Source organism: Theropithecus gelada, chromosome 17, assembly GCF_003255815.1.
Source record: "Theropithecus gelada isolate Dixy chromosome 17, Tgel_1.0, whole genome shotgun sequence".
Classification (NCBI taxonomy): Eukaryota; Metazoa; Chordata; class Mammalia; order Primates; family Cercopithecidae; genus Theropithecus; species Theropithecus gelada.
In genome coordinates, this window is record NC_037685.1 from 51874167 (window position 1) to 51901834 (window position 27668).

General features: G+C 46.0%; 1 protein-coding gene and 1 non-coding gene across 2 annotated transcripts in view; both read right to left on the reverse strand.

Annotated features, from left to right (window-relative positions):
- Window positions 1-1940: 1940 nt before the first annotated feature.
- The window catches only part of DCUN1D2 (defective in cullin neddylation 1 domain containing 2), a 36486-nt gene continuing 10758 nt past the window's right edge, over window positions 1941-27668 (reverse strand). Inside the window, exons 4-7 of the mRNA XM_025364829.1 lie at window positions 21753-21883; window positions 7284-7366; window positions 5408-5504; window positions 1941-4221 (exon numbers count right to left, since the gene is read on the reverse strand). Coding sequence (XP_025220614.1) covers window positions 4142-4221; window positions 5408-5504; window positions 7284-7366; window positions 21753-21883 — 391 coding nt within the window. The 3' untranslated portion in view covers window positions 1941-4141. The remainder of the gene's footprint in view (window positions 4222-5407; window positions 5505-7283; window positions 7367-21752; window positions 21884-27668) is intronic.
- Window positions 26932-27095, reverse strand: LOC112611205. Its single transcript, XR_003116583.1, has one exon. It is a non-coding gene; the product is annotated as a U1 spliceosomal RNA (small nuclear RNA).

Here is a 27668-nt window from a genome sequence, read left to right on the forward strand (position 1 = left end):
CTCAGTCAGCTCAGCGTATTTACAACATCCCTGCTAGCTCATGAAAAGAATATCAAAAATACGGAGGCCGGGGGTGAGGCAGACCAGCCAGGGCTCCTGGTTTGAAATAAATTAGGGAAACAGACTGTCGCCCAACCCCAGCCCTGGACAGGTCTCTACAGAGGCCGGGTGCCCAGCGGGGCTGTCTCTCTCCCACCTCCCTCCTCGGGGCCTGGTTTCCATCAGACCCAGGGGAAGCGAAGGGAGTGACACCTGGACTGAAGAAATGCGTCTGATAAAAACGAAACTCGGCCGGGCGCGGTGGCTCAAGCCTGTAATCCCAGCACTTTGGGAGGCCGAGATGGGCGGATCATGAGGTCAGGAGATCGAGACCATCCTGGCTAACACGGTGAAACCCCATCTCTACTAAAAAATACAAAAAACTAGCCGGGCGAGGTGGCGGGCGCCTGTAGTCCCAGCTACTCGGGAGGCTGAGGAAGGAGAATGGTGTGAACCCGGGAGGCGGAGCTTGTAGTGTACCACTGCACTCCAGCCTGGGAGACAGAGCGAGACTCCGTCTCAAAAAAAAACAAAAACAAAAACAAAAACAAAAAACACGAAACTCTTGTAGTATGCAGCGAGACAGCAAGAAGCATTTAAGTCACCGTCTTGCGTTATATCAGCACTTGTTAAACTGGAGGTTCTCGAGCAGTGAGCTCATCTCATCCTCCACTGTCTGCTGGTAGAGCCAGGCATTAACAAAATCACGCCAGCTAGCATGATCCTGAGATCCAGAAACAAACAGTCCTTCAAAACCAGCAGGCAGGCCGGGCGCAGGGGCTCACGCCTACAATCCCAGCACTTTGGGACGCCGAGGCAGGTAGATCACCTGAGGTCAGGATTTTGAGACCAGCCTGACCAATATGATGAAACCCCATCTCTACTAAAAATACAAAAGTTAGCCAGGCATCGTGGTGTGCACCTGTAATCCCAGCTACTTGGGAGGCTGAGGCAGGAGAATCGCTTGAACCCAGGAGGCAGAGGTTGCCGTGAGCCAAGATCACGCCAGTGCACTCCAGCCTGGGCAACAAGAGCAAAACGCCGTCTCAAAAACAAAACAAAAAAACCCCAAACACAAAAAACAGCATGCACGCATGTTCCCTACCCAAACAGGACAGACAGGAGGGCAGCCCTTCGTTCGAACTCCCACCCGTTCTAGGCAGAGCTGCACTGTGGGGCCAAAGCCTGTGTTGTTGAGGGGAGTGACACAGACTCCCTCGCTGGGCGCTTCAGTCAATTCTCAGGCAGTGGAAACCTTTGCCAAGAGCACTGTCTGGCTCCCTCAGCAAACAGGACGGGATAAGGTTAGCTAATTAGTTTATCCAGGAAATATTTGCAGAGCCCCTACTTTGTACTTGAAACCGTGGACACAGTAACAAATATCAGAAGTTTACTCTTGGCCCCATGAAGCCTGAGGTCACAAATGGATATAAACTTAAAGCTAAAACAACACAATGACATGCACAATGTCACTGACAGGAGCTGGCAATGTTGATTCCAGAATGCCTGGCAGGTGCACTGCGAAGGGGCAGGTCGCACATGATCCTTAGACCCCGGTGCTTAGCTGTTTCCCTTCGATAAGGGATGGTTTCCAGCAGTGCGTGCTGGCACACGTCCCCCCGCCCTGCTCCCACACACCCCCGTAAATCCTATTGTGAGATCTCTAATTCCTCACGAGCTACCACTTCAGGCATACGGTGCACCGCTGAGAGGGAACGCAACGACAGAAGCTGCCTGAGGACCTGTTACCTGGCCAGGGCTGGTGGGCCACATGGAAGGGCAGGGGCATGCCCGCTGGTTGCTAGCTGGGGGCTGTTCTGTCATCCCGGGACAAGGGCTCAGATGCTGACACCTGTAGGCAGGCATCCCTGCAGCCGAGGAGAAATCGAAAGGAAACCATACCCGAGATAAAACAATTTAATGCTTCTGTTCTCAGCATTTCACAGCATGCAGGACTCAAATGTATACAACAGAAGAAAAAAACAATTTCTGGAAAAGCCTTTGTCCAGTGATATTTTGATATCTATTGACAATCTCTTAGAACTTTAAATCTCAAAAACAAAAAAGTACTGTGGATCTCCATAATTTATACAGAATTATCTGAATTCTATAAACTTTTCTGAACAGAACAATTACATGTCAAGAATCCATGAAGCCTCCAAGATGCACTCACATTTTTGAGGTTTTTATTAAAGCCAGTTTTTATTGTATTAAACAAATGCTCTCTGAGAATCAAAGACTTCTAAAGGTAGACAGGCCCAGTTTCCCGTTAAGGGTTCTGGAAGCAGAGCCTGGGGAAGGTCTGTGACTTGCCCATCACTGGACCACCAGAAGCCAGCGGGGGCCAGGCGGGGTCTCCAGGCTGCAGGTCCCTTCCAGTCCTGTCCCTGCTGCCCCCTGTGACCATCTCTGCTGAGAAGCATCGAAGGTTCATCCTGCAGCCGCCAAGCTCACGAACCTCAGCCATCAGATGTTCCTGAAGCACAGGGCGAGTCCTGTTCTCAGAAGCCAACCCAGCTGCGTGTCTGGGCTCTGCTCTCTCACACCGCAGCTGGGTCATCTGCGGCGACTCTCCTCTCCCCTGGGAAACATCTCCAGCTGGTCCACGTCCTGCACGGTGCTGCAGGGGGGCAGCAAGGCACGCTTGTGACATGAGGGTCTCGGCACATGTGAGGTAGGGTCAGCAGTGATGTCCACAACTCGACACACGCCCTCCACACCTGGGCGGCACTCGTGGGTACCCCTCCACCAGGCGGCCACGAAAAACAGATGAAAACACGGCACAAAGACAGACTTCAGCTCACCAATCAGATGAAGGTTTTGGGGTTGGGTTTTTTCGGACAACGATGTACATTTTAGCTTCCGAATGTGCACAGGGGCACAAAGGTTCAGATGCTGGCACCATGGGCACCACAGGAGGGTGGAAAAAACCAACTCATTCGATTTTATTGTATTGATTTATTTTTTAATTTATTGAGACAGAATCTCACTCTGTCATCCAGGATGGAGTGCAGTGGTGCAATCTCGACTCACCGTAACCTCCGTCTCCTGAGTTCAAGCGATTCTCCTGCCTCAGCCTCCCGAGTAGCTCAGATTATAGCCATGTGCCACTACGCCCGGCTAATTTTTGTATTTTTAGTAGAGACGAGGTTTCACCATGTTGGCCAGGCTGGTCTCGAACTCCTGACGTCAGGCGATCCACCTGCCTCGGCCTCCCAAAGTGCTGGGATTATAGGCGTGAGCCACCGTGCCTGGCCTCGATTTTAAAATCTACAATTCATCACTCATGAAAGAAATGTTTTTCATGGAAAAATGTCTTTTAAAATATAACTAAAACATATTTTTTAAAAACACACTTTATGAAGTTTCTCAGGTCAAGTAACATTTAAGTAAGAGGGGTCCACTGATGTATAAACGGTGTGAGATAAACTCTGCTGGAATTGTGCCATGTGTGCCGTTGCTGTGCAAAGCTACATGGGGACTGAGAACCATAAAATGATTTTCAGATATATGTCTAGAGAAAATGGAAACAAAAATAGAGCTGGTAAATCTAGATATTCGATAATTCAAAAAATATAAATCTCGAATTCCTGGCACCAATTTTAAAAAACATTAGACTCTATGACAAGATCATCTCCTTTAGGGCACATTCTTAACAGCTTTGACTTATATAAAAACACAGCATCCTGCAGAGGACACGTGCCGTGCTTCCAGTGCCACTGCAACATCATTTGGCGGCGTTCGGCCGGCCGCTGGTTCGCCTGATGGCGCGAGCTACGCAGCATGCTCTGCAGTCCCACAGGCGGCGCCACGGCTCTACCTTAGTGTTTTGTAAATACTAAAAAGTCATGCAGAAATCTCCTAATGCAACAGCTGTGATGACAAATCTCCAAACATCCCAAAGCAGCCATGTCCTGGGGAACTTCCTGCGGTGTCCACAAAGCAGCCGCTGCTGTCCTCCGGCAGAATGGGAGGGCTCCTCTGGTTCCATGGCGGGTCAACAATGACTTCTGGAATCAGTGACAATGCACCCAGGAACTGACCGAAATCTCCTTGCAGGATACAAATCATTTCACAATCTTACTCCTGCTTAACTTGCTGCCTAGAAAAGGCTGCGTTTTCCACCTGTGACTACTGGCCGTGCATATTCTACAAAATCATCTATAAGAACAGGCCAAGCTCCTAAAGGAAAGCAAGCAAACAGAAGACGCATTAGAGCACCGTTTTTATCTTCAAGGCATTGTGTCACATATCAATCCAACATTTACATTTCAAGAACCCAAATGATTTGAGGTCATACCATTTGTGTTTCACAGAATGAACCAGCCCAAGTTACCCAGTTCTTTTGTCCTAGCACAGCCAGGTCGGGAGCCCTGGTGTGTGCGTGCTGGTATGTCCAGGGGGCTGTGGGCTCACAGTGGCCCTGCTTGCTCCATGAGTGCCCCAGGCAGTCACACCAGCTGCTCAGGAAGGGAGTGAAATGGACCCACTCGGACCAGGAGGCACGTTCCTCAGGTCACTGGCATTCTTACCAGCAGGGGGTGCTGCCTCCTGCGGCTCTTCCCCAGTGGGACCACCCCCTCGTGCCCTGCCCTTCCCTGTCCCGGCAGCCCCAAGGGCCCTCTGAGCTCCTGCACTGCTGCCTCAATCCTGGAAGCTGTGCTTCTGTCAATGAAATTCAATGATCCCTTCTTTCATTTGACAAGCAGTTACTGGGTGCCTCTGATCTAGGGACGGTGCAACGTGTGGAGGACACAGAGAAACAGAAGCTAAAGCAGGCAGACAGCCACGTAAACCACCCGTTAAAGGCGTGGCGCCAGTGCCCAGAACAGATCACTGCCTGCCGAGGGGGAGGGAGGAAGCAAAGTGGGTGGGGGTCTGGAAGGGGGCCTTCTACCCGGAGACCATCCCTCCCGAAGGTGGCAGCGTGCCCAGCACACAGCAGGCTCCAAAGGTCCTCCAATGCAGCGTCCTAAACACGGGGGGAGACAAATTATATAGAGAGATATATTTACGTAAGAAGACAGGAGCTGGAATCTCTGAGGAAGCCTAAAGAGCGCAGTGTGGAACTGACCTACTGAGAATCTGGGAGTGGTGGTTTCCGAACACCTAACTCCGTGGCTCCACCATGGGGGTCTCTGCACATCCAATTTTGAAATGCTTTGGCTTAGAGGACTGTCTTCTTGATTTACACTAAATATAAAGCTGCATTTTTCTTTTGTATGATTTACAGAAAATAAGGAAGGGGGTAGGTAGTATTATCACCACCCCCATCTCAGTGGCGGGGTCACCACTCTAGAGGCAGGAAAAGTTAACGTTCTCAGGTGTAAGCATTTCGGTCAATCATCTGAAGCACAACTTCCGGTACCTTCTTCATCGTAGTTGGACATATCATCTGCAATCATGTTTCCAAAGTCCAGAAGGAGGTTCCAGGTGTCCCTTGGAATTGATCTTTTGTGATGCTCCTAATATATAAGGAGAAAAAAAAACCACCAGATTTAAAATACAAAGCTTAACTCTCATACATTCTAGTGGCCTCGCGATCTTCAATTAACGATCTTCGTTAATTTGATTAGGAACAAGTACAATAACATTGTTAAAAGTAATAGTGTTCTGCATAAATGTTAAGTGCTACAACAATGCCAATGTCCAAATATAGAAAGCGACTTATTTAAAAACAAAACATTTTAAATATTACAATTATAAACTCCTGTTTTGTCACACAGAAGGGCAGCATTTTAATCTCGTTACCTGCCCATCAGCTGCATGTATATGTCTATATTCATGAACAGCTCATAAGCTTGTCTTACATTTTAAAACATTAACTGCTATCGAATTACATGTAGTTTTCTGCAACTTGTTTTTTCCCCACTCAGCATAATGTCTGAAGCGTATGCGGGCTGACTTGTTTGCACTTGTTTGCGTGGCTCCAAAGCTGTGCTCCATCGCACCAATATTCTGACTTTTTAGTCCGTCCTCCTTTGGATGGTCACTGGCTTTTCCAGTGTTCTGCTGTTACGACGACACTGTGAGCGCCTTCATCCCCATTTCCACACACAAGAGCGTGAGGTTCTCTGGGAAACATCTACGACTTAGGTTTGACCCAGGCAAGGCGTAAGGGGGCTGTGGGCACAGCATTACTGACCTCTGGATGTTTTGAGAGAAGTAATGCGGCACAGGATGTGACGAAACACACAGCTGCAAAGGCGCCTCCCCATGGCAAACCCACAGAACTAACTGAGTGACACCACCTTCCACAGACAGCTCCGCCCCCTGCCTGCCATGCTCTCTGGGTGCCACCCACAGAACTGAGTGACACCACCTTCCACAGACAGCTCCACCCCTCGCCTGCCATGCTCTCCGGGTGCCACCCACAGAACTGAGGGACATCACCTTCCACAGACAGCTCCGCCCCCCGCCTGCCATGCTCTCTGGGTGCCGTTCCCAGATGAGAAAGCAGAGGCATGTGGAAGTGACCTGCCCAAGCCACAGGACTCGTAAGTGGCAAAGTCTGTGTCACCCGGTGTCAGGTGAATGGAGGCGGTGTGGGTCCTGGCCTGGCTGTGTGTTGGCGTTGGAAGACCACTTCTTTCACTTTCATGGACAGAATGGCAAGAGGTCTGGGCATCTCTGCCATCACCAGGCTTGTGGCCACTCACTTTCAACAACCCACAGCTGCACCTGCTGCCAGCAAGACGAGCTGGCATGACACAGCCCTGTCCCACGCCAGGAAAGTGTCTCTCCAGAGGGCCCATGAAGGCCTCCTTTCCTTCTGAGCATGGCCTCAGACCACAGACACACAGTGGCTGGGCACCGCCAGATACACTCCAAAGTTCTGGAACCCAAACCAACATACAGAAGTGTGGCACTGGCACTGTGTTGAGGATTCGGAGTTCTCAGTGGAAAGACAGAATTACTGTCTAGGTCCTCGGAGGAGACAACACAGGGGCTGCTGGGCTGGGGTCGCAGAGTCTCCAGGAACCCCAGCCTGAGAGGAGCTTCCGTGACTGCCAAGGAGCCACATTCTGAGGTGGCCCCGGATCAGGCCCATCCCAGCCCTGCGGTCTCCTGCAAGGTGACAGAGCCAAGTGGCAACCTGTCTGGACCTGTGGATCTCTGTGTGGGACGTTCATCTGCTGAAAACCTCCACATGTGAGGCCTGAGGTGGATGATCACACGCAGCCTCACACCTACCCACCTCCCTCCACAGTGAGCACGAGAGCGAGACGCAGGAGGACACTTACCAGTAAGAACGTGTTCCAGAGATCTAGAAACTTAAACCTTCCAGACAACACTAACTTCCAATACGCAACAGCCATTTCTAAGTCTGGCAAAAAGAGAGAAAGAGCAGTTAGTAAATCTCACTCTCTTTTTCTACTGCACAAAAAATGACCACTTCTTAGCACATCAATATTTACTTCATCAATAAAAGGTGGCAATTTTACCCAAGAGTCATGAGGCTTAATCTCTACGGAAGTGCTCCTGAGAACTCTATGTAGTCTAATTTTATACATATGGGGAAACTTCTTCAAAAAGATTTTGTATATTAAGTTATTTGGATATGCACACAATTCCCCCCTAATTAATCAGTTTTGGAGACTTGCATTTCCATACATAGTGGGTGTTCTTTAAACATGACCTGATCTGGATACTATTAATTCATATCATTTGTTTTTAAAAATAGACCACTGGCCTGAGTGTCAAACTGCAAATCAAAGGACCAGTTTAGAAAGGAAGGGACACACTGTTCTCCAAATAGACCTGCCTTATTACTATATGAACTAAGAATCTGTTTCACAAGTAATTATAGAGGCCTTATGAGGGCTCTGATTTGTTCCTAAAGCATCAAGTTAAATTGGCACCTAGCAGGGAAAGCGTTCTCACTGATACAAGACATCTACACACTGACACTGCGTATCAATCAAACCGGACATCTAAACATTTACACTGCGCATCAATCAAACAGGACATCTACACGTCGACACTGCGTATCAATCAAACAGGACATTGACACATCGACACTGCGCATCAATCAAACAGGACATCTACATATCGACACTGTGTATCAATCAAACAGGACATCTGCACGTCGACACTGCGTACCAATCAAACAGGACATCGACACATCGACACTGCGTATCAATCAAACAGGACATTTGCACATCGACACTGAGCATCGGTCAAACAGGACATCTGCACATCGACACTGCGTATCAAACAGGACATTTACACATCAACACTGTGTATCAATCAAACAGGACATCTAAACATTTACACTGAGCATCAATCAAACAGGACATCTGCACATCGACACTGCGTATCAATCAAACAGGACGTTGACACATTGACACTGCGCATCAATCAAACAGGATATCTGCACATCGACACTGAGCATCGATCAAACAGGACATCGACACATCGACACTGCGTATCGGTCAAACAGGACATCTGCACATCAACACTGCGCATCAGTCAAACAGGACATTTGCACATCGACACTGCATATCAAACAGGACATCTGCACATTGACATTGGTATCAATCCAACAGGACATCTGCACATCGACAATGCGTATCAAACAGGACATCTGCACATCAACACTGCGTGTCAATCAAACAGGACATCTGCACATCGACACTGCATATCAAACAGGACATCTGCACATCGACATTGGTATCAATCCAACAGGACATCTGCACATCGACAATGCGTATCAAACAGGACATCTGCACATCAACACTGCGTGTCAATCAAAAAGGACATCTGCACATCGACACTGCATATCAAACAGGACATCTGCACATCGACATTGGTATCAATCCAACAGGACATCTGCACATTGATACTGCATATCAAACAGGACATCTACACATCAACACTGCATATCAATCGAACAGGACATCTACACATCGACACTGTGCATCAATCAAAGCCAACACCCTCACTTTTCCCACACGGGAAAAGTGGTGATTATTTCACGACTTCTATACAAATCTCTGCTACTGAAGATGTCTAATAGAATATGAATGCTTAGTTTCAGGGCTGTCTCCAATCCATAGTTTGTGAAATACTGATTTATTCTCTGCTCAACAGAATCTTGATAACGATTTCTTTTTATATGCTTGACACAGCAAGTACATAAAGGGGTTCAGAATTCTACTTTTTTAAAGTGACCGGCCAGGCGCGGTGGCTTACTCCTGTAATCCCAGCACTTTAGGAGGCCGAGGCGGGTGGATCACCTGAGGTCAGGAGTTTGAGACCAGCCTGACCAACATGGTGAAACCCTGTCTCTACTAAAAATACAAAATTAGCCGGGCGTGGTGGCTCATGCTTGTAATTCCAGCTACTCGGGAGGCTGAGGCAGGAGAATCACTTGAACCCGGGAGGTGGAGATTGCACCAAGCCAAGATTGCACCATTGCACTCCAGCCTGGGCAACAAGAGCGAAACTCCATCTCAAAAATAAATAAATAAATAAAATAAAAAGTAAATAAATAAATAAAGGGACCTCCTTTAATCATGTTGAACAGTGTTCACCACTTTTAGGCAATAAAAGAACAGTTATATTTACGTAAGATAAACTAATGTGAAAAGCAGATTAATACGTTAAGTAATATATTAGTTTAAATGCAAAGCACATAACTAAACACTTTTCAAAGGATTTTTTTCTAAATCTGGTTTAATCCCACTTAAACAGAAGTTACTAAAGTTGGAGCTCTAGCAAGATTTCCGGGTCGATCATTATTAAAATGGGATAAGCAAGAGACGTATGAGTAGCAAAACCCACTTTAAATAAAACGCCTCTAAATTCCCTGTGTGCAAAGGTATCATTACCAACTTCCTCAGTTTTGAATACCCTGGAGTCTGAATCAGAAAGAAAGAGAGAGTCAGAAAGTGCCACGTAACTGAGAAACAGAACGGCTCTCTAGACCTTACCGATGGGACCCGCAGTAAAATGCTAAGAAGATGATTAGTCTTGTCCTGCTTATAAGTCTACATCCTTATCACTTAGGAAGAACATTAATTGAAATCTATATTCAACTCATCTTAATGATGTAAAGCTCTCACATTGAGAAATGGAGGTGAACCTGGGGAGGAAGAAAAAATAAAGTTTGATGGCATACATGTAATCTAGTTACTTAAAGTTTTATGGCATACATTTAATCTAGTTACTTTGGGTTAGTTTTGGTCCTAAAAACTTTTCTTACAAAGGACCTGATTTGTATGTTTGTTAATCACATTATCAGAAGTAAATATATGCTTTTTCAACATTTATTATTTATATAAAAATGTTTAATATTGTCCTAATGGACTTAGCCATTTGCAAAACAGTAACAACAACAAAAACAACAACTCAGAATGGCAGAACTTGGGAGCGGAAATCAAGACCAACAGCTACTCTGGTGGCTACATCTTTATAGCAGCTATTTTCTTCCCAAGAACCTCGAGAAAGTCTCATCTCCTAAGTGAAAACACGTTAGAAGAAGGCATTACGATTTAAAATTCATGCTTGTGATGCTCCACTTAGGATTAGATAATGAAGATGTGTCCTCTATCAAAAAAGGACCTTAGGGCAGACATAAACATTAGCTAGCTCTCATGAAACTTGACTTCCTCAAACATCAAGATTCTCAAAGCTGGCCGGGCACAGTGGCTCACACCTGTAATCACAGCACTTTAGGAGGCCGAGGGAGGAGCTTCACTTGAAGTCAAGAGTTTGAGATCAGCCTGGGCAACAGAGCAAGACCCTCACCTCTTTTAAAAAAAACACACACACACGATTCCCAAAGCCAACTGATTCCAGACTCTAGCCAGTATGAAACTATGTTGTTTCTTACATCAAAACAGAGCCAAGTAACTTTATCCTCTTTAGTAGGTTAACCATTAGTTAAGAGGAAAGCATCATCTTACATAAAAATACAGCACAATTTTCACACACACACATACACACAGATACACACAGATACCCACACGGAGACACAGACACACACACAGAGACACAGATACCCAGACACACATACACACAGTGACACAGACACACAGATACAGACACACAGAGACACACAGAAACAGACACAAACACACACACAGACACACACACGAAGGAAATAAAGGGTAAATCTGTGTCTTTTGGCTCCATGTTCCCACGGCAGTCCATGCTTTTTCTAGCAACAGTTGGACACTTGTCTCAACCTGTTCAATTTATCCTTAATTTCTCACAAGACAGACCATGTAATCTTTGGAAATGGTAAACTGATGGCTCTATTTTTGGGTTATAGTCATATAATTATTATTCTTGTTTTATTTCTGTTTGTTAAAAGCCCTCAAAAAAACTTCTCTAAAAATAGTGTATAATCTATTTGAAGTATTCACACAATCTAATCATTTCCCGAGGAGGCTATTGTTATAATAAAATTTCATTTTCTCTCTGCTATTGTCATGAAGCAAAGAAACAAAACCAGTGACGCTTCCCACCCTATAGTGAATGATTCTGACAAACATTTCATTTAAGTGTCTACAGGAGTAAACAAGTCCTTGTTCTCAGTGAGGAATTCAAGGATAAACTCTCAATCTGTTGCAGCTTTCAATGGCCTATTCTGCCACTGAAAGTTCTGATGCTTGAGGAAATTTATAAAACGCAGGCTGAACATGGTAGGTCCTGAATCTTAAAAATGTTTCAAAACACTCTCTACACATATACTGACCTTCCTTGACACATTTGTGCAGAAAGAAAATAAATTTTGCAACTCTGAACTGGCAATTAATTTAGACTCTAATTTATAACCTCCTGGAAATTACCATGGAATGAAGTGGTGGCGCCCAGTGGAAGGAACTTGGTGCGTTTCCAGGACGGGGCAGCCGGGCTTCGCTGCGGGGCGCGTGGAGCCTCTGCAGGCCCAGTGCTCTTCCCCAGTCACCACGCTGCAAGGAGGCCCAAGCAGGGCAGCTGGGGGCAGGTAGGAGGCCACAGTGCAGAGCAGCACGGATGGAAGAGAAGGGCCACCCAGTGGAATCTGCCCAAGTTCCTGAACCAACGGATCATCAACTACCAAAATGACTGTCATTTGAAGCCCCTGTGTTTTGCGCAGTCATTACTAACCCAGGCGGCCGGCCTGGCTGAAGCCTGAAGGACTGTGTTTCAGCAAGCTCTGCAGTGATGCCGATGTTGCTGGCTTTGCCAAGGGCCTAGAAAAGCTCCGTAACACTTTTCCGTATGTGTCAAGTTAACATGGCATTATAAGATAAAAATTTTTAAAGATAATACCTACACATGACAGTCAGATAAAATGCTAATCTTTTTAACATTTTTCCATGTCAACATTTAAATGAAGGATCTCCTGCATTGCAGAGTATCAATAACTATAAATGGTTACCTCTAATAGAAGCTGAATTATCTTAAGATTATACTGAAGATATTAAAGTAACAGTTCAAAATAGTCAGAAAAAAAGTTTTATCATTCACTGAAATTTCAAAGTGTCCTTCCTGATAAACATTTAACAATAACAAATAATTGCTATTATTTTAAAATTTGGATCAGACTAATTCTCACTTTGGAAAGGAAGCTGGATAGACGTCTAAGAATTAAACTGCTCAGGCCGGGCGCGGTGGCTCAAGCCTGTAATCCCAGCACTTTGGGAGGCCGAGACGGGCGGATCACGAGGTCAGGAGATCGAGACCATCCTGGCTAACATGGTGAAACCCCGTCTCTACTAAAAAATACAAAAAACTAGCCGGGCGCGGTGGCGGGCACTTGTAGTCCCAGCTACTCGGGAAGGCTGAGGCAGGAGAATGGTGTAAACCCGGGAGGCGGAGCTTGCAGTGAGCTGAGATCCGGCCACTGCACTCCAGCCTGGGCTACAGAGCGAGACTCCGTCTCAAAAAAAAAAAAAAAAAAAAAAAAAAGAATTAAACTGCTCAAAAGTAAAGCATGACCCACACTTTCCTTGAAAAATCATGATCATTACACTCAGACCTGAAATGGCCAGATTTTAGAAAAGTGTGAGAAGCAGCATTTCTTGCTTGGGTGACTATTGCCAGAGAAAACGGGGGTGAGGGGATGAGGAAACAGAGAGAAGTGGAGGGAAAAAAAAAAAAACCTGCATGAGATGGAAGAACAGCTATAGCAGAAACCGGAACCTGTCAGGAGCACAGGTGGCCCTGTCCTTACTAAGTGACAGAGCCCAAGAACGCTGAGGGATCTCATCCCAAGTCTTCCTCTGCACCATTATTCTCTTGTCTATTTGCTTTTTTTTTTTTTTTTTTTTTTGAAATAAGGTCTGGCTCTGTCGCCCAGGCTGGAGTGCAGTGGTGCAGTCTCAGCTCACTGCAGCCTCCACCTCCCGGGCTCAAGCAATCCTCTTGCCTCAGCCTCCTGAGTAGCAGGGACTACAGGTGTGTACCACCACACCCAGGTAATTCTTGTGTGTGTGTGTGTGTATATATATGTGTGTATATATATACGTGTGTGTGTGTGTGTGTGTGTGTATATTTTTGTTTCTTTTTTGAGATGGAATCTTGCTCTGTCATCCAGGGTGGAGTGCAGTGATGTGATATCAGCTCACTGCAACCTCTGCCTCCTGGGTTCAAGTGATTCTCGTGCCTCAGCCTTCTGAGTAGATGGGACTACAGGTGTGCGCCACCAGACCCAGTTAATTTTTTGTATTTTTAGGAGAGATGGGGTTTTGCCATGTTGCCCAGGCTGGTCTCAAACTCCTGACCTTAAGTTATCCACCCAGAAGTGCTGGGATTACAGGCATGAACCACCACGCTCGGCCTGCTTGTTAGCTTCTAGAAAAGACTGGTAATGGTTTCTTGAGAATATTGATGATAGTTACTGAGTAATCAGGGTCTAAACTAAACTGAGCTTTAACTTTAATGACTATTTTGCCTCAGTGTCTTAGAAAGAAATAAAAGTGGAATAGAGAAGATAAATAACAAGAGTTTTATCATAGAAAACCAAATGCTTTCATTTGTTAAAAGTAGACTGAATCTGACATCTGGTGTGTAGTTCATAAATCAAGAGTTATTTTATAAACAGAGTCATTCTGTAGATGCAGAAATACTTTTCAGTGTAGACTTTTCCCTCTTTTGATATGTTAAGTCATTTCTCCATTCAGAGGCAAAATAATAACTCTTCACTGCCTTTAGAATAAACATTTCCTCCCCCGATATGGAAACTAACTTAAATTTCAGCATACGTTTTCAGGGGAGAGGGTGAAGTTTGCAGACTGAGAGCTATGTCTCCGTGGTTGAAACAGTAAGTTTCTGACCACATCTCCTGGAGGCCATGTTTCGTGGTGAAACGGGCTCTTCTCCAGCTGGTTCAGGCTGGAAGCGGAATCCAGGTGGGTGGGATGGCAAACTGTTAAAGAATCCCCATTGCCATCACTGTCCTTTGGATGTTAAACCTCGTTTTTTTCCCCACACAATATAAAAAACCTAAAGCACCAGAACCAGTGCTGGAGACCAGCCGGTTTAGACCGGAAGTCATACTGCTGGTGGTACACGGCAGAGAAGCCCGTTTACTGTCTCTCTAGGTAGAAATATCTAGAGGATGTAACAGCCTCTGAGAAATATGATGTTACTATGTGGATTTTAAAAAATATAATACTTGCTATAATGTGCATATTGGAGGCAACTGTGAAACTGGTCTGTGATCACCAGTGTAGTCTGTTGTAAATTCAAAGACAGCTTGTTGAACTTTGTTTTTATTTTTTACCTACTGTTTTCAGAGTGCCTATTTTGAATTAAAATTTGTTATACCACTGCAAAAAAAAAAAAAGAGTTTTAGTCCCCGAAGTAAAATGTCAGCTTACAAAGAGCAGTCCTGGGCACATCCATTAGGATGGCCACTATTCAGAAAACAGTGATTGTTGGCAGGATGTGCAGAGGCTGGTTGGATGCTCTGCTTCGTTGCTGATGGGAATGTAAAAAAATAAATATGGTGGTCCTCATTCCTCAAGAAATTAAACAGAATTACCATACAGTCCAGTAATTCCATTTCTGTGTATATACCCAAAAGAATTAAAAGCAGGGACTGGCGCGGTGGCTCACGCCTGTAATCCCAGCACTTTGGGAGGCCGAGGCAGGCGGATCATCTGAGGTCGGGAGTTCGAGACCAGCCTGACCAACATGGAGAAACCCTGTCTCTACTAATAATACAAAAATTAGCTGGGCGTGGTGGTGCATGCCTGTAATCCCAGCTACTCGGGAGGCTGAGGCAGGAGAATCACTTGAACCTGGGAGGCGGAGGTTGTAGTGAGCTGAAATTGTGCCATTGCACTCCAGCCTGGGCAACAAGAGCGAAACTCTGTCTCAAAAAAAAAAAAAAAAAGAATTAAAAGCAGGGTCTAAAACAGGTATATGTACATGCATCACGCATGTTCACAGCAGTGTCATTCACAAGAGCCAAACAGTAAAATTAAACTAAGTGTCCACTGGAATGAATGGATAAACAAAATGTGGTCTATACATACAGGGAATATTATTCAGCCTTGAAAAAGGAAGGAAATTCTGACACACACTACAACAAAACATTATATCAAGCGAAACGAGCTAGTCACAGAAAGATACATACTGTGAAATTCCACTTACGTGAGGTCCCAGGAGGAGTCAACTCCAGAGACCAGAAGTAGAATGGGGGCTGCCAGTGGTGGGGGAGAGGGAAGTGGGGAGTCAGTGTTTGATGGGGACAGTTTCAGTTTGGGAAGATAAGAAAGTTCTGGGAATAAACACTGGTGATGTTTACACACTCTGAAAGTACTTAGTGCTACGGAACCGTACACTTAAACAGTTAAAATGGTTAAAAAAAAAAGACAAAAGGCTGGGTGTGGTGGCTCACACCTGTAATCCCAACACTTTGGGAGGCCGAGGCGGGTGGCTCAAGAGGTCAGGAGATCGAGACCATCCTGGCTAACACGGTGAAACCCTGTATCTACTAAAAATACAAAACCTAGCCGGGCGAGGTGGCAGGTGCCTGTAGTCCCAGCTACTCGGAGGCTGAGGCGGGAGGATCGTGTGAACCCAGGAGGCGGAGCTTGCAGTGAACTGAGATCGCGCCACTGCACTCCAGCCTGGGTGACAGGGCGAGACTCTGTCTCGAAAAAAAAAAAAGACAAGACAAGACAAAAGAACAGTCTTCGGGAAATAAACCCCCAAGGACTCCTGACTTGACTGGTTTAAACACGAGACATCCCACGCTCCATCACTCTCTCCTTCAGACAAGCAGCCTATGAGGACGCAGCACTAAAAGGGGGCGGGGGAGGGCCCTGGACAGTCGGGGCGGAGGGAGCACAGTGTTTAATCTTCCCTGAATCCGTGCATAAAAGCAGACGCAGCAATTAGAAAGCAAAGTCAAACACCCAGAGGCGACATTTACCATAAGTTTGGGTGAGAAAGTATCATCACCAACCCAAGTTGTAAGCACTAGGGGATGAGCCACTGCCAGCAATAGGACCCGCGTGGTGCCGGCGACGTGGGGGTCACAGGCCTCTGACAGATGTGAGAACAGGAGGGCCTCGGAGGTGCCTACACGGCAAGACCAGGTAAGGACGAGCCTGAATTAGGCTGTGGCAGCGGGCAGAGGCCACCAATGGGGCCCACACTGCAGGGAAGCCCGAGAGCAGAAGAGCTGGGCAGAAAGGGAAAACGGAGATGGAAAAGAGAGAAAAGCTGAGGAGGGGAGAGGATCAGTGCCAGACAATCTGACAGCAAAGCAGACATTTCTGTCTACTACACGCCTGCACACACACACACACACACACACACACACACACACACACACTCTCAGCCAAGAGGGAGCACCATGAAGTCAAAAAGCTGCCCTGAACCATCCTCCTGAAAGACTAGGAAAACTAATTTCACATAAAAATGAGCAACAGAACAGCCCTGAGATCAAATCCCATACCATGCTATCCGAAGAAAAAAGATGCTGCAAACAGAAGTCCCCCCTTGAAAATGAACGCATGCTGGGAAACACACCGACAGAACAGATCGAAAGTGCGACCTTCAGCCGAAACCATGGTTCACGCCTGTAATCCCAGCACTCTGGGAGCCTGAGGTGGGAGGGCTGCGTGAGACCAGCAGTCTGAGACCAGCTCGGGCAACATAGTAGAACTCCGTCTCTCCAAAAAAAATTTAAAAATTAACCAGGCACAGTCTGCGTGCCTAAAGTCCCGGTGAGATGGGGGGCTGAGGTGAGAGGATCACCGAAACCCAGGAGCCTGAGGCTGCAGTCATGGCCACACCTCTGCACTTAAGCCTGAGCAATGGAGGGAGACCTCAACTCTAAAATCAAATGTTAAGCCAGGTGTGGTGGCTCACGTCTGTAATCCTAGCACTTTGGGAGGAAGCTGAGGTGGGAGGATCGCTTAAGCCCAAGAATTTGAGGCTGCAGTGAGCTATGATCACGCCACTCCACTCCAGCCTGGGCAAGAGAGCAAGACCCCGTCTCTAAATAAATTAAAAAAAAAAAAAATTTTTTTTTAAAGTGTGACCACTGACTTCAAAATAAAGGACATTAAGAAATGAAACAAAACATGAAACACCACAAATGAGAATTAGGAAAACTTAGTAATGAGGAAATCACACTCAAGAATTAGAAACAAAGGAAAATCATTCCGGAAATGACTTTACTAGAAGGCACATGAGGGAGATAAACTCAAAGGCAGCCACACACTGCATAACGTCTCCGCCAACGACAGGCTGCATAAGTGACAGCGGTCCAACAGGACTGCAAAATGCATTTTCACTGCACCTTTTCTATGCTTCAGTGTGTTTGGATACACAAATCCTCATCACTGTGTTATGGTTGCCTACCGTATTCAGTACGGTCACACGCTGTCCAGCTTTCTATCCTGGGAGCCATGGGCTGTGCCATACTGCTAGGCATGCAATAGGCTATGCCACCCAGGTTTGCAAACATGTACCCTGTGACATCGCACAAGGATGAGACTACCTAACGATGCATTTCTCAGAACCTATCGCTGCCATTATGTGACACATGACAGGTGATGACTTCAGAGAAGAAGATGGTGAAAAAGGAAGATCATTTTTAAAAGAAAAAAGAAATGAAGTACAGATTAAAAGGACTGAGAGAAAGCAACGCACACTGCCGAAGACTTAACTCCACAGAAGACCCAGCTCCACAGGGGACCCAACTCTATAGGGGACCCAGCTCCACAGAAGACTCAACTCCACAGAGGACCCAACTGCACAGGGGACCCAACCACACAGAGGACCCAGCTCCACAGGGGACCCAACTCTATAGGGGACCCAACTCCACAGGGGACCCAACTCCACAGAGGACCCAACTCTATAGGGGACCCAACTCCACAGGGGACCCAACCACACAGAGGACCCAGCTCCACAGGGGAACCAGCTCCACAGGGGACCCAACCACACAGAGGACCCAACCGCACAGGGGACCCAACTCTATAGGGGACCCAACTCCACAGGGGACCCAACTCCACAGGGGACCCAACCACACAGAGGACCCAACTCCACAGAAGACCCAACACCACAGGGGACCCAACTGCACAGGGGACCCAACTCCACAGGGCACCCAGCTCCACAGGGGACCCAACTGCACAGGGGACCCAACTCCACAGGGCACCCAGCTCCACAGGGGACCCAACTCCACAGGGGACCCAACTCCACAGGGGAACCAGCTCCACAGAGGAACCAGCTCCACAGGGGACCCAACTGCACAGGGGACCCAACTCCACAGGGGAACCAGCTCCACAGGGGACCCAGCTCCACAGAGGACCCAACTCCACAGGGGACCCAGCTCCACAGGGGACCCAACTCCACAGGGGACCCAACTTCACAGGGGACCCAACTCCACAGGGGACCCAACTCCACAGGGGACCCAGCTCCACAGAGGACCTAACTCCAATTAAATGGGTAACTGGAGTTTCCAGAGAGACCAAAACCAAATACAAGGAACAGAACAAATGCTTAAAACTACAATTCAAGAACATTTTCCCTGAAATTAAAGATTAGAAAGTACTTACTGAAAACACTCCGCATCAAATGAGAACCCTGACCACGGATGACCCACAACACCCAGGCACATTTTAGTAAAATTACTGGGCTTCAAAGCAAAAGAAAAAATGGCCTTTGTTTGGGTATTTAGGCAAAACAGTAAGCAACTTACAAGGCCAAGACGACTGGCTTATCATCATTCTGTCTGACAATAACAATCTACGCCAGAAGAAAGTGAGCGACACCCTTGAGACATTCCAAGGAACAAAAAGGAGGCTAGGATTCTGTACCCGTCACGCAAGGACTCGGGGAATACCGTCCCCAGCAGCACTTCCTGGGGATCCACCGGAGAACGAATTTCAAAACCTGTGAGCAGGGAGACGTCAGCGGAAGCCCTGGCGATAAGCAGGGGCTGCTGGGCAACACAGAGCGAGGACCACCCAAAACGACAGGGGAGGCCTGGCTGTGTGCCTGGAAAACAAACATGGCCAAACTATTGTTTTAAATGGGGGGAGCGTGTATAACCCCCTTTTCCTTTCCACGACTCACAGTAATTCCACCGGTGGAGACACATCACATCGTCACTGAGCCTGTGGTGTGCGCCACGTGGGACTGGCTAACACGTCACCGCGGACATTCTAACACTACCTTCACCTGTGCCCTGGAAGGCCAGAACAGAAGAAGGGAAACACAGCTTAACACAGACAAGCTCAAGTAGGAAAAATAATCTGTAGTCCTGACTGTGGTTTAGAAGCTTCCAAATGAACCAAAATTTAAAAAATAAAAAAATTAAAAGCCTAGAAACGACGACTCTGAACAAGCACCAGCAGCGACTCCGCCACGGTCTGAAACCAGTTTCCGCTAAAAGAAATCAGGGCTTCTTCGAGAAAAAGCGAGTCCAGGTCTGGGGCAGAAGGCGACTGGACGAGCCCAGGACAGCCTGCAGTGCAGACAGGAAGGGAGCTGTCACCACCAGAGCACACCAACAGCACTCTACGAGTTCACGGGGACGTGAACAATAAACTGACCCTTGGTCAAAGGAAGCAGGGAACGCACTCGCCCCAGAGGTCATCCCGCCTTTCTGAGCAGCCTGTACCTCTGGCACCAACACCAGGAGATGGAAAGACTTCCTTCTGTGATCATCCCAGCTCACAAACAAACGGCAGGACAGGCTCTCATCACTTCGCAGCCCTGAGCAAGGCTGGGGGTCTCGGCACTGCTGGTATCCTCAGGTGCCGCACATGGCAGGCTCCTGAGCCAAGATGCAGCAGGCATTGCTACTGTTACCCGAGAGGCAAAGCAAGAGCCCAACAGGCCCCACGCGCCTTGTACAGCAGGCACCGCAATTTAGTAACCACAGTGTGGGGCCGAGACGCATCTCAGCACCTGGTATCTCTCGCCAGCCCTCTGTGTCTCTCCCCTGTGCCTCTGCCCGTGTCCCCCTGGCGCCTCTGCTTCCGTACCTCTGTCCCTCTGTCCCCTCTCTATCCCTCTGTCCCCCGTGCCTCTGTCCCTCTGTCCCCCATGCCCCTGCCCCTCTGTCCCGTCTCTCTATCCCTCTGTCCCCCATACCTCTGTCCTTCTGTTCCCTGTGCCTCTGTCCATCTCTCTATCCCTCTGTCCTCCGTGCCTCTGCCCCTCTGTTCCCCGTCTCTCTATCCCTGTCCCCTGTACCTCTGTCCTTCTGTCCCCCGTGCCTCTGTCCCTCTGTCCCCCATCTCGCTATCCCTCTGTCCCCCGTGCCTCTGCCCCTCTGTCCCCCGTCTCTCTATCCCTGTCCCCCGTGCCTCTGCCCCTCTGTCCCCCTGTGCCTGTGTTCCCTGTCCTTCTGCCCTGTGTCTCTGACCCTGTGCCTGTTCATCTGTGCAACTGGCCTCTCAGGTGATCAGTGCACATCTCCCAGCACCCAACCCAGCTCCACCTCCACTTTCACTGCAGTCCCCGAATCCCTGCTGTAGGGTTAGGAGTGACAGTTAAAGCGAATGCAGACTCCTCAAGTAAAAAACACATTTATTATTGTCCATGCAAATGGGCCATATTAATGATCCATAAAAATGGATTACAGTATTTTAAAATAAAACACAAAAGTGGGCTAAATTGTTGGTGTGCAGGCTGGGGTCTACGTGGCACAGAGAGAACAATTATGAGCTGACACAGGACATTTACAAATTCGTTTACATTTTAAAATTTAAACATGTGAACCCAGAAGTGGAGAGACGCTATCGACTGAGATCTTCAGGCACATGGTATCATAAACTCATCTACCTACGTACAGAGCAAAGTGTGGAGAAGGCAAGAAACCAAAGGGTGGTCATGTTACAGGTGGGCCAGCCACGGTGGCTCATGCCTGTCATCCCAACACACTCTGAAGTGGGAAGAATGCCTGAGCTCAGGAGTTCGAGACCAGCACAGGCAACAAGGCAAGACCTTGTCTTTATTAAAAATTTAAAAACAAAAATGAAAATAGACAGATGCAGTGGTGGACGCCTGGAGTCCCAGCTACTCAGGAGACTGAGGTGGGAAGATTGCTTGAGCTCAGGAGATTGAGGCTGCAGTGAGCTGTGACTGTACCACTGCACTCCAGCCTAGGTGACAGAATGAGACCCTATCTCAAAAAAACCAAACCAAAACCTAAAATCATTAGTTGGCTATACAGAAATCATGTTGTTCACGTCCACTGATAATCTCATTATGATCTGGCATTTTACATATTTGGATTTCATACTCACCTAAACCTTTCTGCCCTGGGTTCTTAGCGAAAGTGAAGGTAAACTGATAAAAATCTTTAAATTTGGCTGTGTCCTTCAGCTCCTGCTCCAGTCTTGGCAGAAGAGCCTTTAGCTTCTCCATGCTGTCACACCTGCAATGAGGGAGACAGTGGTTTGTGCTGCGGCAGACGCACCTCCCTAGTCGACTCTCCTCTTGTCCTCTGTGCAGGAACTGTGGCCAGGCACGCGGGTCCAGCTGGAGACCGTATTTCCCAACTTCTTTTCCCAGGCGCTGCCTAAGGCTCTAAGTGATCATGTAAGAGAAGGGAAGGGGAGCAATGTCTCTCTTGCTAAAAGGAATTCAAAATGCTCTAAGACAGATACTGGTGGCGGCTGCCCAGCTCTGGGAATATACTAAAACCACTGAGTTGTAGACTTTAAATGAGAGAAAATATGGTATGTGAATTAGATCTCGATAAAATTATTAAAAGAAAAACCCAAAACTTTTGCCCTCTTCCTGAGAACTGGAACAAGGGCGTGGTCTAACTCGGTGGCTCTGACCATGGAGAGAGTCCCCTGCCCTGCGGTGACAGGTTATGAGGTGAGAAGATGGCAGGGACGAGGGAATGGAAAGACGGAAAGAGCCTATTTCTCAGTGACTTGCAGAATGGAGTCACCCTGCCAGCCTGGGCCACTGCTACCTCTGTCCCATCATACAAGCGAAAAATAAACTCATATAAATCTTAAGCTACCTTATTTAGGGATCTCTTCATTATAGCAGGTTACATTTAAAATATCCAGGTATTGTAAAACACAGCTCTATATTGTTTTAAAATTGATTTTTTCCATCAAAAAGTCAATAACCTTTAAAAACAGTCAACAGCCTTTAAGGCAGAAATTGACAACAGTAAAACAAAGTCTATCTTTCTAATTTCGACTGCACAGCAAAGCACAGAATAAAAGCAACACTTATCCACTTACCCAAGCAGAGCAGAGGTAAGGAAAGAACATTGGAGAAAGCTTTAGAGCAGCTAGAAAAGTCCATAAAGACATACACAGAAAAGCACAGATGCAGGACTCAGTCCTGTGTGTAGTCACAGTCCCGTTCTGTCAACAGCAGGAGGTGGATGTGACAGTGGTCCCATAAAATCATAATGGCACCTAGAGGTTCCTGCCACCTCGGGGCGTCAGAGCCACTGCAATGTCTAGCACAATGCATGACCATTTCTACCTTTAGGTGTGTTTAGATACACAGACTTACCACTGTGTTACAGCTGCCTACGGTACTGAGTACAGTCACCCGCTGAACAGGTTCGTAGCCTAGGAACAACAGGCTGAACCACAGACTAGGTGTGTAGTGGGCTGTACCATCTCGGTTTGTGTAAGTACACTCTGTGATGTCTGCACAATGAGATTTCCTAACAATGCACTTCTCAGAGCGTGTCCCTGTCTCTGAAGTGATGCATGACTGCACTGCAGGTGAATGTGAGTGGAAGCACCATCCACATCAACGGTGGTGGCTGGGCCAGGTGCAGCAGTTCGTTCCTGGAATCCCAGCACTTTGAGAGGAGGAGGAGGGAGGATCGCTTGAGGCCTGGAGTTTGAGACCAGTCTGGATGACATAGCTCAGAGACCCACTCTCCACAAAAAAATAAAAACTAGCTAGGCATGGTGGCATGTGCCCGAAGTCCCAGCAACCCACTGTACCCCAGTTGGCACAACAGAGTGTGATGCTCTTAAAAAAGGGAGTGGGTGGCAGCTAAGGGCTCTTTGCCATTTCAGCCTCCTCTTCCCTCCAGCGAGGCACGGACAATCCGACTTCCGGGCCAGGCCCACTGTGCCCACCACCCACCGGAGCCGTCCTTCAGCGGGCCTCTAGCCGGACGTAAACAGGAACTCACAGTGTGCACCACCTCACATCTGGGTGCCTCTGGCTTTGTGACGTCCAAGGTTCGTTCCTGTGGGTATGCACGGCTCCAGCTGTTCATTTTCTTTGCCACATAGAATTCTTGTTATATACATATTTTACGATTCATAAACGCTACTGTTGGTGAAATTTCTGGCTGTTTCTAGTTTGCTGGTTTGGAGTAATGGTGTCAACACTTCTGTACACAGATCACAACATACCACGTAGGCACATTCCAGCATGGCCGGCGGGGTCACAGCATCTGCGCGCCTTCCATTTAGTAACTGATGTCGAACAGTACATTGGAGCTCCCGCTCCACGCACTTTCACTCACATCTGCTGTCGTGTCTTGTTTCAGCCCCCAGAGGGTGGTTTGATGTGGGGTTCTATTTCACTGAGGTTTTCACCTGCGTTTCCCCAGTGAATGAGATTAAGCGTCTCATACTTTTAACTGGCCCTTGTGCATCCTCTTTTGTAAAGTGCTTGTCAAATCTTTTGCTTGTTTTTCAACATCTTTTTCTTATTATTTTGTAGAAATTCTTTATATATTAAAGATACAAGCCTTTGCCAGGTTTTTTTTTTTTTTTTTTTTTTGAGACGGAGTCTCGCTCTGTCGCCCAGGCTGGAGTGAGCGGCGCCATGTTGGCTCACGGCAAGCTCCGCCCCCCGGGTTCCCGCCATTCTCCTGCCTCAGCCTCCCGAGTAGCTGGGACCACAGGCGCCGCCACCGCGCCCGGCTAGTTTTTTTGTATTTTTAGTAGAGACGGGGTTTCACCGTGTTAGCCAGGATGGTCTCGATCTCCTGACCTCGTGATCCGCCCGTCTCGGCCTCCCAAAGTGCTGGGATTACAGGCTTGAGCCACCGCGCCCGGCCCTTGCCAGGTATTTTTAAAGAACTTTCACACAGAACAAGGATTGCCTTTCTACTACCTTGATGCTTCTTAACCAGAAGTTGTTATTTTTACTATAATATGCTCTGTCAGTATTTTTCTTTACGGTGATTTATTGTTTCTGTTGATGTTTTAGAAATTATCCTATTTCACAGTCATAAAGACCTTTTCCTATATTATTTTCTACAGACTTTTTGCTTTTGCCTTTCATACTGAGATCTACATCTATCTGAAACTGATGTTTACATATGGTATGCGGTAGAGGTCAGGATTTATTTCTCCCCAAAATACTAGCTAATTCTCCCAGTATCATTTGTTGAAAAAGTGTCTGTCTCCACTTAAGTCTAGCTCTGTCCTAAACCAGAAGTCCCTACATCCACGGACTTCTTTCTGAGCCCTCCATTCTGCTCCACTGGTCTCTGGTCTATTTATCTGATCTGGCACTTGATGCCATGTAGTCTTCATTATCGTAGCTGTCAAGTTCTGATTATCTGGCAGAGCAAATCTTCCCATCCTGTTCTTTTCCTTCAAGAACTGCTTTTTGACTGCGCATTTTTATAGAAATTTCAAATCAGCTTGTCAAATTACACATATATAAACCCACTATCTATTAGGATTTTCAAACTGAGATCACATTCAATATAAAAACCTAAGGATAAAATACTGTGTTCCAACCTATGAAGGAAGTATATTTCTCCATTTATTCAGGTCTTCTTTCCTGTCTCTCAATGAGTTATTATTTTCTCTATGGGAGTATCACACATCTTTAATCCGATTTATTCTAGGTATTCTGTATTTTTGAAGATACTGAAAAATGACATATATTTTAAAATTTACTGTTTTGCTGATTGTTGCACTTGGTGTCCTGAAATATAACAGGATTTTATTTGCAGACCTTGGACCCTGTAGTGTGGCTAACGTCACTACTGATTCGAATATTTTATCCATAGATTAGACTAGCTGTGATCTCCTGTTTAATACTGAATAGAAATAGTCATTCAGGTTTTGTTCCGTCTCAAAGGGGAAGTGGCTTACAATTCCTGTAAGTATAATGTTTGCCATAGGAATTATTTCCTTTTCGTCAGATTAAGAACTGCCCCTCTTATTCTTAGTTTTCCATGAGTTTTTTTTTTTTTTTTTTAATGAAGAAACACTGAATTTGATCAAACCCATCTTATGCACTGGGACGATCCTTTTTTTCTGTTGTTAACCATGGTAAATTAATTATACCGATTGACTTTGTAACATTAAACGGATCTTGCATTCCTGGGTATAACCAACTTTGTCATGATGTATCATCCTGGGCTTATCGTCTTGGATTTTTTGCTAGTGACTGGTCAGTTTCCTGATACTGTGTGTAGGATTTTTGCATCTTATCATCTTAGGCATCTTCTGATTCTTATAACTGAGAGTGGCCTATAATTTTCCATTCTCAAATGTTATCCCTTGGTTTTGTCATGCAGTTTGTGCTGGACTTAAAACAAATTGCGAAATCTTTCTTCCTTTACTATTCTCTGGAAAAGGATGTTTAAAATTGGGGATTTTCCTTTTCATTAGGAGTTTGGTCGGATGTGCCAATTAAGTTATCCCAAACAGAAGCTGTCTCTTTGAGACGATTTTAAATTACAGGCTCAAATTCTTAAGAGTTACAGAACTATTAAGATTTTCCATTTCTTCATATGTCAGTTTTAGTAAGTTATATTTTTCATATAGGTTGTCAAATTTATTGGCATAAAGCTTTTCATAACAGACTTTTTTTTTTTTAATGCTTCTGGCACCTATCATCTTGTCCCTCTTTTCATCTATGTATGTTACTTATGATTTACTACATTTACAAGTCTTTTCAAATAACAAGCTTCTGGCTTTATTGATCCTTCCTAATGACAACTTCTTTTCTATTTGATTATTCTTGTAAATTAAAATACTTTACTTTTCTAATTTACTTGTAAATTAGAAGTAAATTTTCTAATTTACTTGTAAATTAGAATAGTGCTTCAAAAATATTAATTCCTTCCTTCTATATTCTTTTTCTATTTCTTGAGATGGAAGGCTTTGTTCACTGATTTTCAGCCTTTCCTTCTTTCTAAAATATGCATTTAATAAGCTGAATTCTACAAGCTTACATATATTTTCACTATCCAAGATATTTTCTAATTTCCATTGTAACTTCTTTCTCATCCCAAGGGTTACTCAGAGGTATGCAATATCCACACATATCCTACCCAGTTATCTTTTTGTTACATTCCTAGTTTAACTATACTGTGGTCAGAAAACATACTCTGTATCATTTCAAACCTCTGAAAATTGTTGCAATTTACTTAATAGCCCAGTTTATTGTCAATTTTTATTAATGTTCTGTGCCTTTAATAAAGTTTTTTTTTTTTTTTTTTTAAATTTTAAACACCAGGAGAGAACACGAACATAATCCCCCACTACCACAAATTATGCAGTCCAGTTTCCCACATTTGGGAAAATCACAGGCGTCAGCACATCTGGAATGCAATGGATAAGCCCAGCCCCGGGAAAACCACCTTCATGATCATGGTATCTCTCCTGCCAGGCTGTTTTGTGTTTTCTTTTGAAAAGAAAACGTATTCTTCAACATCGAAGGCAACGTTCTAAATGTTCTCCTAGGCCATTTTTTGTGCTGTCCAAATCTTCTATTTCCTCACTAATTTTTCATCCACTCATCCTATCAGTTACTACGATGTGTGTGAAAACTCCTCACTTTGATCATGGATTTGCATCTTTCTCTTTGTAGTTGCTTATTTTTGCTTTAAATACTTTGGGACTCTTCAATAAATACATAAAAACATAAGTGTGACTGCTTTCCAGGTGAGATAAACCCTTTATCATCATGAAATGGTCCTCCTTATCTGCAGAGTTCCTGTGTGCCTCAAAGCTGTTTTAGTTGTATCTATTTTAAACAATATGAACAGGTGATATTTAAACATCCATCTGGGCCAGGCATGGTGGCTCCCGCCTGTAATCCTAGCACTTTGGGAGGCTGAGGCAAGGTGGATCGCCTGAAGTCGGGAGTTCAAGACCAGCCAGGCCAATACGGTGAAACCCCGTCTCTACTAAAAATACAAAAATTAGCTGGGCGTGGTGGCAGGCGCCTGCAATCCCAGCTACTCAGGA